The sequence below is a fragment of the Haliotis cracherodii genome, unplaced genomic scaffold (assembly GCF_022045235.1).
Source record: "Haliotis cracherodii isolate W230 unplaced genomic scaffold, xgHalCrac1.p SCAF_11, whole genome shotgun sequence".
Lineage (NCBI taxonomy): Eukaryota > Metazoa > Mollusca > Gastropoda > Lepetellida > Haliotidae > Haliotis > Haliotis cracherodii.
In genome coordinates, this window is record NW_027266266.1 from 13652601 (window position 1) to 13668043 (window position 15443).

At 40.5% G+C, this 15443-nt stretch overlaps 1 protein-coding gene and 1 pseudogene across 1 annotated transcript; both read right to left on the minus strand.

Annotated features, from left to right (window-relative positions):
- Nucleotides 1–7180: 7180 nt before the first annotated feature.
- On the minus strand, nt 7181–8507 carry LOC139454857 (uncharacterized; annotated as a pseudogene).
- A 757-nt stretch (nt 8508–9264) lies between these two features.
- LOC139454858 (uncharacterized) lies at nt 9265–15094 on the minus strand. The gene is made up of 5 exons (XM_071236476.1): nt 14938–15094; nt 13479–14163; nt 11438–11550; nt 10874–10990; nt 9265–9287 (listed from the first exon to the last, which is right to left on the minus strand). Exons 1-5 carry the CDS (start codon nt 15092–15094, stop codon nt 9265–9267), a joined length of 1095 nt encoding a protein of 364 aa, XP_071092577.1.
- Nucleotides 15095–15443: the final 349 nt, after the last annotated feature.

Below are 15443 nucleotides of genomic sequence, written 5' to 3' on the forward strand. Positions count from 1 at the left end.
GAAAATGTGTTTCTGACGATCCAAAGAGCACATGTGTGTTACTGACGATCCAAGGTTCTCATGTGTGTTACTGATGACGATCTAAGGAGCACATATGTGTTACTGACGATCAAAGGTGCCCATGTGTGTTACTGACGATCCAAGGTTCTCATGTGTGTTACTGACCATCCAAGGAGCACATGTGTAGTACTGACGATCCAAGGAGCACATGTGTGTTACTGACGATCCAAAGAGCACATGTGTGTTACTGACGATCCAAGGAGCACATATGTGTTACTGACGATCCAAAGAGCAGATATGTGTTACTGATGATCCAAGGAGCACATGTGTGTTGCTGACGATCCACAGAGAACATTTGTGTTACTGACGATGCAAGGTTCTCATGTGTGTTACTGACGATCCAAGGAGCACATGTGTGTGACTGACGATCCATGGTTCTCATGTGTGTTACTGACCATTCAAGGAGCACATGTGTATTACTGACGATCCAAGGAGCACATTTGTGTTACTGACGATCCAAGGTTCTCATGTGTGTTACTGACGATCCAAGGAGAACATATGTTTTACTGACGATCCAAAGAGCACATGTCTGTTACTGACGATGCAAGGTTCTCATGTGTGTTGCTGACGATCCAAGGAGCACAGGTGTGTTACTAAAGATCCAAGGAGAATATGTGTTTCTGACGATCCAAAGAGCACATGTGTGTTACTGACGATCCAAGGTTCTCATGTGTGTCACTGATGACGATCTAAGGAGCACATATGTGTTACTGACGATCAAAGGTGCACATGTGTGTTACTGACGATCCAAGGTTCTCATGTGTGTTACTGACCATCCAAGGTTCTCTTGTGTGTTACTGACGATCCAAGGAGCACATGTGTGTTACTGACCATCCAAAGAGCACATGTGTGTTACTGACGATCCAAGGAGAACATATGTGTTACTGACGATCAAAGGAGCACATGTCTGTTACTGACGATCCAAAGAGCACATGTGTTTTACTGACGATCCAAGGTTCTCATGTGTGTTACTGATGACGATCTAAGGAGCACATATGTGTTACTGACGATCAAAGGTGCACATGTGTGTTACTGTCGATCCAAGGTTCTCATGTGTGTTACTGACCATTCAAAGTTCTCATGTGTGTTACTGACGATCCAAGGAGCACATGTGTGTTACTGACGATCCAAGGTTCTCATGTGTTTTACTGACCATCCAAGGTTCTCATGTGTTTTACTGACGATCCAAGGTTCTCATGTGTGTTACTGACGATCCAAGGTTCTCATGTGTGTTACTGACCAACCAAGGTTCTGATGTGTGTTACTGACGATCCAAGGAGCACATGTGTGTTACTGACGATCAAAGGAGCACATGTCTGTTACTGACGATCCAAGGAGAACATGTGTGTTACTGACGATGCAAGGTTCTCATGTGTGTTGCTGGCGATCCAAGGAGCACAGGTGTGTTACTAAAGATCCAAGGAGAATATGTGTTTCTGACGATCCAAAGAGCACAAATGTGTTACGGACGATCCAAGGTTCTCATGTGTGTTACTGATGACGATCTAAGGAGCACATATGTGTTACTGACGATCAAAGGTGCACATGTGTGTTACTGACGATCCAAGGTTCTCATGTGTGTTACTGACGATCAAAGGTGCACATGTGTGTTACTGACGATCCAAGGTTCTCATGTGTGTTACTGACCATCCAAGGTTCTCATGTGTGTTACTGACGATCCAAGGAGCACATGTGTGTTACTGACGATCCAAGGTTCTCATGTGTGTTACTGACGATCCAAGGGGCACATGTGTGTTACTGACGATCCAAGGTTCTCATGTGTTTTACTGACGATCCAAGGTTCTCATGTGTTTTACTGACGATCCAAGGTTCTCATGTGTGTTACTGACGATCCAAGGAGCACATGTGTGTTACTGACGATCCAAGGTTCTCATGTGTTTTACTGACGATTCAAGGTTCTCATGTGTGTTACTGACGATCCAAGGTTCTCATGTGTTTTACTGACGATCCAAGGTTCTCATGTGTGTTACTGACGATCCAAGGAGCACATGTGTGTTACTGACGATCCAAGGTTCTCATGTGTTTTACTGACGATTCAAGGTTCTCATGTGTTTTACTGACGATCCAAGGTTCTCATGTGTTTTACTGACGATTCAAGGTTCTCATGTGTGTTACTGACGATCCAAGGAGCACATGTGTGTTACTGACGATCCAAGGTTCTCATGTGTTTTACTGACGATTCAAGGTTCTCATGTGTTTTACTGACGATCCAAGGTTCTCATGTGTTTACTGACGATTCAAGGTTCTCATGTGTGTTACTGACGATCCAAGGAGCACATGTAAGGCCGGTGTGTATTGGATATCCAGCATGTAATAGGTGAAATACTGTACACCCTTCTGATGAGTTATCGAAAAAAGTTAGCTGCCATTCCTTGTTATTTCTTCTTCCGGAAATATCTCTTAGATGTACACCTTATCTTTAATCAGGTTTGACAAACATTTGTCTTGTTGACAAAACGAGGATACAAATTTGGTGAATGGAAATTGAGATTGGTTCCAAAGCATATAAGATCCAAAGGGGACGCAATTCTGCACAGTACTTGTACCGTCTTAGAACCCTATGCTCCTATATTCCGATACAACCTGTACGTAATTATATGACATTTATACCCACTAGAATGTGTGTCAGCATATTGTATGATTCTCTTGATAGCGGCAATTACATAGACATAAGAAGCAAAAAAACATTTAAAGATTATTTCGATAACGATAGCTGTATGATTTCGGTTTCTGTATGTGAATGTAAGTATGACAATTTGCAAGTGTATGTTTCACTGTTTGTTTGTTTGTTGTTTAACGATGCACTCAGCAGTTAATGACGATGACATGACCACCCGATCCCGATCCCGAGCCTCTTACGACAAGCATGTACGCAATCATGTGTCACAATTGATGTTACGGATGACACTACCCAACGTTCATCACTGACCCAAGTGATGCTGTACTTTTTTACATTTCTTATTAAGTGATGCGTACTCTGATGTGTACGCGTCTTCTCTTAATTACAAACTGTATGAAGTAGCATCGCTGGGTTTCACTTTTCAACTCATACACTCTTTGTAATACATGCATATGTAAATATATATTTACATTCATATATTTGTTAAATAGCTGATGTTTCATCTTTCAGTATTGTCAGAGGTCACATGATGTTGATATCCCCAACATTACATCGAGACATACTTGAGCAGCAGATACTTCTGAGCCTGGTGGTGCTGATCTTCTTACCAGTTGGTGCCTACTTGATTACAAGAGATCTCATGGTCAGCATTGTCGCACTGATAGTATTTCAATTGTACAGTTATTGGATACGGTGGGGGTTATTAGAGAATAATCTACGATCTATAAAGAATTACTGATTCCTTGTTGCGTGTGAATTGAGTGAGTCCCAAGAAGACCTGTATAATCCGTAATTCGTAACTCATTTCGAACCCATTCCAACGCCCCAAGAACAATTGCTTTCATTTATATCATCTATATTTCATATATATCTCCAACATAAGTGCAACGTTATCATGTTACCTTCGTCGATTTCACCATGGAGGGCATAAACGATTTTACGAGAGCTTTACAGTATAGCAATCATGACATTTTTGAAAAAGTAAATAGATGAATAGAAAGACACTTTGGAGCTGGTGTTCAAAAGATGAAAGGTAGTATGCAGAATGTGTTTTCATGTATTGATGCATGTTTCAAGGGCCTGGAATGTTTTTGCATGTAAAGAAGATCATTAAGAGTAAAAAGGAGTTTTGGTATCAAACGAGATGCTTTTGTAGTCAATGTATATATATCTTGGGAGTCCGAACCCCGTACATCCGCTGCCAGGAACGCTTACACGTATGAAAAGGGGCTATTCGTTGATAGTCCGGATTAACCAGGTTCAACTGTATTTTATAGAATGAACGTTTTTACTGTGTCCCTATGAGACACACGAGATCACGTTTAAGAACACGCCAATGGATCTAAAGAAACTTTTGGAATCATGTCAGAGTTCATATATACTCAACAACAAAAGTGCCTGTGACACCAATATTTTAGTGTATTTTTGAAACAAGTAAATGTTGTAGTACATGTTTTGAATCAAGTCACAAAAAACGCAACTGCTACAGAAAAGCATGCATTCCATTCAAAAGTTGACTTTTATGCAAGCCCCGTGCATTTCACTACCCAAGAATGGTATGAAAACATGTGCGTTAACGGGATTCCATATGCATTGTTTAGCATCGTGCTGACAACCACTCAGAAAAACAACTAAATTACGCAATTATTCAACATTACGAAATGCCATGCCTGTCCGAAAATGAGCGTCTGCGAGCCATTGGTATGCTTGAAGCAGGATCGAGTCAACGTGATGTTGCAAAACAATTTAACGTCCACAGAAACACCATTTGGTTTTTATGGCAACGTTGGCAACAGACGAATGCAGTCTGAGACCATCTTCGGAGGGGCAGGCCAAGCGTAACCGATGATCGACAAGACAACTGGATTCGAACAGCCAGCAACAGCGACTGCAAGAAGCATCCCTGGCCTTCGACAAACGGTACGTCGCCGCCTCAGATGTGCAGGGATTGTCGCCAGAAGACCCGTCAGACGTCCCATTTTGACAGGAAACCACCGTCAAGCACGTCTACAGTGGTGGAGACAGCGCCTACGCTGGACGGCCATGCAGTGGGGACAAGTTCTATTCACTGACGAGTCTCGTTTTCACCTCAGCCACAGCGATGGACGGATTCGAGTGTACCGACGTCGAGGTGAACGTTACGTCAATCATTGTGGTTATGGAAGAAGATCGGTTCGGGGGCGACAGCGTTATGGTACGGGGTTGGGATTACAGCAAGACAGAGGACCCATTTGATAGTGGTAGAAGGAAAACTCAATGGACAGCGCTACCGCGACGAGATCATCGGCCCTGTTGTTTTTTGCGTCGTCATGGCCCAGGCATTACCTTTCAACATGACAACGCCCGGCCTCATATTGCTCGACTTGTTCAGAATTCTCTGCAACAAAACAACCTGAATGTCATCCCCTGGCCGGCTCGCTCCCCTGATCTCTCACCAATCGAGCACATGTGGGATGAGATGGATCAGCGCCTTCGACGTCAACCACGTGTTCCACAGACACTCCAGGAACTTCGAAACATGCTCCAGCAGATATGGACAGATATCTCACCGGACTTTGTGCGACGCCTGGTCCATTCCATGTGACGAAGATGTGTTGCTTGCATCGCAACCAGAGGTGGAGGTAAAAAGGAGTTTTGTCACTGAATCTTCATGCATTCATTATTAGATAATCAGCATCATTTGTCCGATCTCAGTATGTATTTCGCCAGAAAAGGCTATTTCATTTGGTGCTTAACTTTTTTACAGGGGCATATAATTGAATGCGTTGGATGATTATGTCTTGCATATTACAAATATTCTCAGATGATGATATCGAAGAGTGTTTTAATCGTCAACCTTTTCAAATCAACTTTCAACGTTACCCCTGTAGTGTACATCTATACTATTGTTAATATTCAAAATTACTTCATGTCAAAGACCCTGTCGTCTATGACGTCCATTTGGCATATAGGGAACCGATGGTTCTGAGTTCGAATCCCACATAGGCTCGGACTATGGTTATTGGTAAGTCAGAATTGTTACCGTGGTCGTGGGTTTCTCTTATGTGATAAACGTCTAAGACCTCTATGACTTCCGGTTTCCTCACACATGAAGTTGACACGTCATGGTAAAACGTAACTACCTGGCACGTTGTGGTGCTTCTTTGATAACGTGATCAAAGCAATACTTGTTTATACCGCAGGTTACCGAGGTGTCACTTCCGGCCAAGAACACCAAAACCCTTGCATACACGAATAAGCAAATATTCGTAATTAAGAATGTAAAAGGTACCTTGACATCTATTGACTAACTCAGGCCACTGCGATCGACTTTCATTTGTTTAAGCAATAGGTAGGGGGCATTGAGATATTTCCGACTTTCTTGTATTGTATAACATAATTACTTATCAAGCTCTAAGCGTGCGGTGATTGGTTTACAACTGTAATGCATTAAGTTAATATATATTTCTTCTAAAAAATATCCATTTGACCACACTGAAACAAAACACACCTCTTTCAGAATTTGGCATTCATCAGCCATTTATGTGCACACAAAATGTGACGTCACCTTGATTCGTGAATTACGTGGTAGATTATTATATCGCTATGTACGAAAGCCCAGTACCGTTACTGTGTAATATGTTTTTATGTATTCGAATCTATACCGACCAGCATTTCTGTGTCGGCTGATAACAGTTGAAGAGCATAGTTATTCAACACACAACTCCAAAACGAATCTTGTCAATAAAGTTATGTACACTATTTGCAGGTAAGTTCGTGTCCTCTTTCAGTCCTACTCTTCCGATGGTTTGCATGGCAGACCATGGCAAGGGCAATAACACGTGTCATGAGTCCGAAGCACGCGCACATGACAACAATATTGTAATATGACACAGCAACATGTTTCGTCATCGGATATTGGCGAATCCTCACCGTCACTGCTGTATAGTAGATTAATCGCACCGGATGGTCCCGCCGCTGGCTCGGTGGTACTTTTATGTTTCTTTTGAGATTGTTCACCTGATGTATGTGACTTTGCTTGTCGTTACTTGGTTGGTACTGGCTGTTTAGAAGTTGAACTTTTAACATAGTTTTTGACTTGAATTTCTATCTCTGGTTCAGTTATGGCTTTGCCGCTAACGATCTTGTGGATAGATCTACGCGGTTTTATTTGCTTCTTCTGAATGACGTGAGGCTGGTCATCAAAGAATTGGGTTTGGTCAAAGTTAGTGACGAGATTTTCCTTCTCCTCGTTTGGGTTGAAACGTGGGCTGTGTACGTCGTCAGTGGCAGGTACTTGCTGCGACTTGTCTTCATCGTGTGATGCGTGGATAAGAGCAGCTGGTTGGAATGCAGGTTTATCAATCATATCTGGCGAAAAGGGATAGATTCCTGACTTTCTGAATGCCGACTGCAAGTGACCAGGCGTTAAAGCAGCAGAATATGCCCTGCAGGCTACGGAGGCGATGTTATATCTGTTGACTGTGGTACCATCAGGCTTCAACGGTTTGTGACATTCGGCATTGTAAATCTTTGTAAACGGGCCGAAACATCCCACGTCCATTGGCTGCAAAATGTGACTTGTGTGAGCCGGGAGGACAAACAACACAATATTGTGATCTTTTGCCCAGTCTATCAGAGACGGAGAAATGTGCGACTTGTGGCCATCGCAAAAAAAGAAGCAAAGGTCTATTCGGCGTTGCTGGAGTTGCATATCGAAGGAAATGCCTGTCCAAGTAATCTTGGACTATAACACCATTTGATCATCCCGATTCAGAAACAGTTCCGTCACTTCCCGCTGTACAACCTTCAAGCAATTCACTGCGCATTCTAGCACCCGCAAATACAAAGAAAGGTGGAATAAATGTGCCCAGAGCGTTTCCACATCCCAAAAGTGTGACGACGGACGATCTCTCTGAAGAAATCTCGTAGGCCACGGACTTTCTTGAGACAACAATTTTCGGTGCGACATGGGACTGGTTGATTCCTTTCTCATCTACGTTATAAATTGCTTCTGGTCTTGATTGGAAACCGTATTTGTCCATAATCATGGCAAGTTCATCAAAATATCTGTTGATGCATTCCTCTGAACTTGCTTTGGCACGAAGTTCGGTGAGAGACTTGGCACTTCTAACTTTCAACTCCAGCCATCGCTCCAACAGACCATATAACCCCTTGACAGATAATGGATGGCACAGGTCACGTTTTCCTAACTGACAAGCAAAGTTAGACCTTAATTGGACAACCTCTTTCCTGTTATATCCGTATCCGATGGATGTCATGTATGTTACATGGTCAACAAGTCTAGTTTCTTGCTCTGCATCAAAAATTGGAGTCGCACCTGAATGTGTCAACATCGATCTTGCCTTTTATTCTGTCACTCAGTGTTTTCTCGGGTACAGAGAAGTTTAATGCCGTTTTATGAACTGCAATTTTATTGTTTTTGACTTCTAAGTAAGCATTAGTCAAAGCTGTAGGCGAATACCTTTTGTATCCCTGTCGTGAAGGCGTCTGTGAACCCTATGAAAATGCAAAAAAGCTGAACGAGATGGCCCGAAAATGTTTCCATAGATTTATAATTTTAACAGACAGCAGCACCTCAAGGCACGTGACTTATGTTTATTGACATCTAGACAAGCAGACGACGAGAGGTGAGAAAGGTGGTGCTTACGGTATATATTTTATTTGATGTTTTGTAAATATGAAATTTGGTATTAGTGATCTAGTGCTATTTATCTCAGTGTTGAACATTTGGTTTTTCTGTACTTACATGTAATGCAGCGATTCGGAACATTTTTGTCAGCAAGGCGTGGCAGTGTGTGTACATCAAAAGTACCGCTGTGTGACGTCATACGAGACTTAATTTACGAGATATCACGATAATTACCACGATCCACGAATCAAGGTTATCCACGAATTTAGGTAACGGTTTTGTATATGATAAATCATTAAACATTATTATGTACATAGCATATTTTGTCAAAAACATGTTCTATTTAATTTTAAAATCGATATTATTATCATTATTATTATTATTATTATTATTATTATTATTATTATGTCACTTATGTCTTATGTCATCGTTCGATAAAATGATGTTGTGTCTATAAGTAGGAGCTAAAGGTGATTTTATTAAATACTTCATTCTGATAGTGCATATGTTTCGGAATGAAGTGATGCCCGCATTACAAGTATCACATTACTAACTTTTCTTGTGCCCCGTGTTCTGAAAAAAACCGACAGACATCGTTGGAACATACGTTTAGGCGACAGTAACTCATCCTTGCACTCGGGCGTTATGAAATACGGAGGAGTTTCTGAACTTTGTGACATATCAAGCTGACACATCGTGATTAACTGAACTACTATTCAAATCCACGTTAAACCGAAATCACTCACTCAATAGAATCTATAATATTTACACTGGTGGCTGTGATTGAAAGCAAACAGAGTCATGCGATCATTGACAGCACTGTTGTGATCATGTGCACTCACATTAAAACTAAAAATAAACTTAAAATCTTACATTTATTCACATGTTTTAATCAATAGAGAAAAGCACGTTCAAGCAAGCAGACAATTGATTAGGCGGAGAAATAGGAACAGACTGTTGATCAATACAAATGTCATAATATGAGTACTTTCATATTCGACAAGAACAAGTCCTAGGTTTGTCATACTGGAATTCGGCGTTGCTTCGATCATTTGAGAGACCTTGATCCCATATCAGGCCAAAATGAAAAAGCCCATATAATAACACTATAATATACACATATCAAAGATCATACACAGTGAAAACATGACTAAAGCAGAAACAAAACCTGCTTTCTTAAAATAGTATTCTTAGTTTCTATCTCTAATAATGTATCAATTTGAAAATAGGTTTCTAGAGATGACACAATTGTGGACAACGTTTCATGCATGCAGAATCGAATCTAGCGAGATGTAACGTTCAAGATCAACTCAAATGCACCTTCATGATTTCAAGTATGTATATGAATTAGCATTTAGACTGCTAGAAACCATGACAGTGTGCAAAACCATGACAGTGTTGTCAAACATGTCTAAACTTTCATCTACACATTACAATTTCATTTGAATACAATACCAAAATACAAATAGTAAACGATACAAGTAAGACTATTGCAAAAGAATAAAACACATTCATTGCTTTTGGCCCCACTGATTGCGGTGATATGTGGGCAACAGGCGTCCCTAAATTGTTCTTAAATTGTTATTGACATTACAATGTATCTATCAACATGCCGAAAGTCACACACAGGTGTGCTTCTCCTGGTTCTTGCAAAAGTTGCGAATCAGTATGAAGAAATATTGATACGAAAGGAGCATATTACGCAAAATCAGTCTTTGTTATATTGTTTCTATAACTGATTTATTGTTATCATGATGTGCAATAAGGGTGTCTTCATAAGGTCCGTCAAATTAACCTTTCTTAATTGCGCGGATTGAGACATCAGGTTACATCAACATAGCAGGATGCAAAAACCACGCGTACTTGCATGTACGTCTAATCTAAAATCACTTGTATCATTCAGTAAACTGTATACTGTCAAGATCAGACAGTGAACTATCGACAGAATAATCTTATGAAGGATCTGTGTCATAGTCATCATTTTCTGAATGGAGTTTTAACCAGTTTCTGGTACTGACATTTGTATCTACACTTCCGACTAATGAAGGCAACTTTTCCGTCGAAGGAATAACCTCTGGTTGTCTTGGGTCAGTAGGATGAGGTGATGATGAAATAGCTGTGTTTTCTGACTCAGTAAACTTTACAATGTCAGGATCTGACTGACGTGACTGACCCGACCGGACTGACCCTTCGATCTGAACCGTAACAACCAGAATCTGATGAAGGTTGCCTGCCGCAGAAAATCGGAAAATCGGCATATATGTGTTGTAGGTCTGTACGATGAGGTGATGATGGAATAGTTGTGTTTTGAATGTTTTCTGACCTTGTGTTTTTTTCAGTTTCAGCACTGAACAAAGTACATTTAGGCACTGCGCTAGGTGTCTGAAGCGTCTTACAAGTACGATGAAAGTTAGTGTCATGGTCAGATATTAGCTTCCTGGCTATGTCTTTTGAATATAATTTGATGCTGTCTATGAATTCCGATCTTAGTTCTTCAGCAACATTGACATAACGCCAGAGGCACTTCCAATCAAATGTACCAGTCAGTATCTTTTCTGGCAATAACTTCCTGTTAACAAGCACCCGTCCAAGTTTTTCACAATCTACAGACATTTCCAAGAAGCAATCTCCACACAGATGCTCAGCAGAAGGATTACCTACAAGAGAGGGAACAATGATAACATAAGAAGTAGTATAGATGTGCAGGTCTTAGGATTTGGAATAAATTGAATAGCTGTGCTTCAAAAGTGATTGAAATTGTCGTATTTACAATTCACATACGATATCCTATATATCACTCTGGGTTTCATCAGTTGTCGCAAGTATGTTATGACAATGTTGGAGAAGAACGCATTTAATTAGAACTTAATGAGAACAGTTAAGTACAAATGAATGACACTCCCCCCCCTCCCCCCCCCCAACTTTCCGTGATATCACTTTTCGATCAAATCTGTTCAGTAAAATATTGAGTCATGTCGGTATACACAACTCGGCTGATGAAAATGTGCTTACACCAATGGGATATTTGTCAACCCAGGTGTGTGCTGGTTTATAATAACATATTCAAATACCATTTGATTTACCTCTGAACAACCAACATTTGCCTTTGATGATTGGCAGCTGACAAAAATCAGACACATAGTGGAAGGTATCATCTTCAAGACAGTCACCTACATGGGGTGTAGCAAGCTCGGTCTTGTGCGGGATGGTCTCTTCTCTGAAAAGTAAATAACAATAAGAAAATATATAGAGCCAAAAGCAAATATGCTGATGAATTGTATATTATGATGCTCAACAATTATTGTATGGTATGCCTTCATTTTACAGTCAAATAGAGAAAATAAAGAGATATAGAGAATGCTAAACGAGCCCCCGTGTCATACCCATTTTATGAAGCGAGTGTAGTTTTCCTGGTGATGGGGGTGGGCGAGTTAGCTGATATAGATGTAAGGTATATATAAAAACTTTACGAATAGTAAATAGTGGATATTTGTCTTTTTGTCAATAACAGTGTTATCTCATCGAGTGACCTGACCCATTGATAGTTTTATTAGTAGCCTCGAGTAAAACTATACTATGAGATGATAAAAACTTGTTATTCAACAAAACAACACAGATGTTATACATATTTAGATGATCGTTTTCTTGTTGATTCTTATTGCTATTTCTCTGAAAACCATTGGGGCAAACTGAAAGTAGTTCTTGTGTTATTTCACTCGATTGAGATATCAAGTTTATGCTTTCAGATATACACAGTATTTCTCCACTTATGCGTATTAAATGTTTACCTTACTACAGTGACAGTAGCATTTTACAAGAACTACTACTACTGGTAGTTATTAATATGACAGCGCTTCCTTGGAGAAGTCCCATTCACTGTCTGGTCTGCGTGGAGAGGGGGCAAGGGCCCTGAGCTCATGATGACTGACAGTGCCAGGATCACCCAAACACTCTTCCCTGCATTTATTTATTTTAATCTGTTTATCACAATAAAAGGGACAAAACCCTTTCCACGGTAATAACATTACCCGATTCTGACCAAATCACGAGCAAGTGTTTATCATTCATTAACAAATAGTGGCAGGTGTATATTACCCCAACTGCAGAATTAGGCAGAAAAGACAACGTCACGTCGCAAACATATTTTGTGTCAGCCAAAGTGTGATCAGAAGGGCATGGAATCGATAGGAAATGTTTGGATCAGCTTCCCAGCGACTTGCAGGGCGGATGGGTAGCCTGGTGGTTAAAGCGTTGGCTCATCACGCCGAAGGCCCCGGATCGATTCCCCACTTGGGTACAGTGACCATTTCTGGTGTCCCCCGCCATGATGTTTCTGCAATACTGCTAAAAAGAAACACCCCAACATCCTGCAGGTGGTCGACATCGTTCCAACAGCCGGGAGACTGGTTTCTTCTGATTGCAACCATAGACCAGGACTGGACTCCACTACTTTTCATTGATGTAGCGTGATACTGTCTAGACATCACAGATCGTCGTGAGATCAGTAGAGCGAGACCAACTGATCTCCATGTCCTACATCGGGGCTTGGTGACAGCTCTGTGCTGCAGGGATGATATGCTTGATGTGTAAGTGAGACCGTATCTTGGTGCAATCAGACCGGACTTCATCCTCATCGCTGATGCCTTCTTAGAGCAGGGGACTTTTGTCTGCATGGATGGTCAGCCCGGTAACCAGAACTCAACCCAATCATACATATGTGGAATGATCTGCAGACTGCCCTCTCACGACGCCCTGTCCTTCCGTCAACTCTACATGAACTCGGCAAAGCTCTTACTGAAGAGTGGAACAATTTTCCCTTTGGCAACCATCCCGATACTTATTGGTGGCCATGAGACGATGGTACCAGGCCGTGATCGCATCACGTGGATCACATACGCAACACTGACATTTTTATTTCAATGAATTTGTTTTCGTGATTATTTGACATTTCAGTTTTGATCAAATGCGGTTATTTTGACTGTTGATCTAGCTGATTAGTTGGTCACATGTTGTTTGTTGGCATTGTGTGTCACATGAAAACGGACTTTTGTTCATTAAACGCAATATTGTCTTTGGCTATTTCAACAGATGCACACAATTTGACGTATTACCAACCAAATATCGCCTGTGTGATAAAACTCTCACCTTAGTGTTTTCATTCTTAGCACTGTTTTCCCTGATCTTGATAACCTTCTGGCGACTTCCTTCATCAGAGTAATTGCTCTTTCTTTGGATGCGTAATTCACAATTACATGTTGTTCATCAAGGTATTTTTCAAGAAGCTGATAGACATCCCATTTCAGCAGAACTATTTTGTCTGATGATGTAGGGTTAGATGTGTGATCTACAGCTGCTGCCACGAAGAAGGCTTTGCATAAATTTCGGCATTTGTTGGGATTCATGTGAAGAGATCTGGGATTGACATAACGACCAGACTTCTCAAAAATGGTATTTCTTTTGTCTTCAAAACCTGCACTGTCTTTCAAATCATCTATATCAAATACACCATTCAAAATGTTAAATTTTTCATTGGTAAATTCCCTTAAAGAATACAGGACACCTTTGGACAACTCGTCATTTCTTTGAATCAAGGTATCAAATTCGTCTTTTGACACGCTTCTGACAAAGGTAAGAATTTGAACTGGATGATCACATACGATAACGCATGCATCAAATACAACTCCGTCAATGCTTGTGTCTTTCAGTTGCAAATCTAATGTCTCTGCAAGAGATGTTGCCGTGTATATCAATCCAATCTTTGAGCTACCAAGAAGGATTTGCATTTCTTTGTTCCATCTTCTTACTGCACCCTCTGGGAGCATATGGACATCTAGAACATATGTTTCACATGTTAATCCTAATTGAACAACATACAAATTAAATAAAACAAGAAACAGTTACATTTTATGAAAAACGACATAAACAGAACACGGCTAGATGTGAAAATTAGTTTTTTTTACTAAAACCACCACCTACATTCATAAAAGTTGTCCCCCTTAAATATAATGAATCCAAAGGTTAAATGATGTCACCTAGAATTTGACCTTGAAGTATTGTACGGTTGTATGCGCATTACTTGAACAATTGTTATACTGCAAGTACAAATAAAAATGACAAACCATGTAGACTGTGAATACTTGGCAAATTAGAAGTTCTGACTTTTACCCCAATTAGAAGATACCATCTCACAATCTGGACAAACTCCTTTCAGATAAGGAAGAGGATAAGCTCAGGGGCCCAAGGGCTACAGTCAGGACCCTCATTCATTCTATACAATGTAAGACAGTTGTTCAGGGGGGTCAAAGGGGATTTTTATGTTCACTCACATGACACATTCCTGATCTTACATTGCAGTACCCATACAGACGGGATATCCAGCGATGCAAAGCACATTTAACATACCAAAGCTTTCCGAAGAAGTTCTTTTCCTCATTTCTGGCAATATGTTTATTCTTACTATAAGAGTAGCAACAATGTTATATTTTGGGGGCAAAGTTATTCTGAAAAGGTAAGGTATGCTCCATCACTCATGTTGAATATATCATTGTGTTATTATGTAAGAATATGACATTAGCAACCTTAAGATAATGAGAGCAGTTCAAACCATTTTGAAGTCGGTTAGACAGTTCCTCCAAAAAGTTTTCAGTTGCATATACTGTTGGGCGGAAAGGATTGCTTGTAGCTATGGGGACTTCGGCAGTTAAGTCTTCCTCGATGGCGTCTGTTAAAACTACCTTGACAGGTAACTTCTCAGCTGACATATCTGTAAATATATCTGTTAACAGAGAGTGCCTGATTATCTATACGAATTGCATAAGTAAGTGCATATATGTAAAACATATAGGATGATAAGGATAATTTCTATTGAGATTGGCAAAATCAAAAGACGGTAATAAGTCCAAGAAGTTTAACTTACGCTTCAGGTATATTGATGATCTCATATCGTTCAATAACAATCAAGTAGTCAATTCCCTTCCACTGATTTACGCGTCTGGACTAGAAATAAAGGAGATCAGTGAGACCGCCTCACCTGTTTCATATTTAGACCTATGCATAAAGATTCATCGTGACAAAACACTCTCCATAAGACTGTATGATGAGAGGGATGAC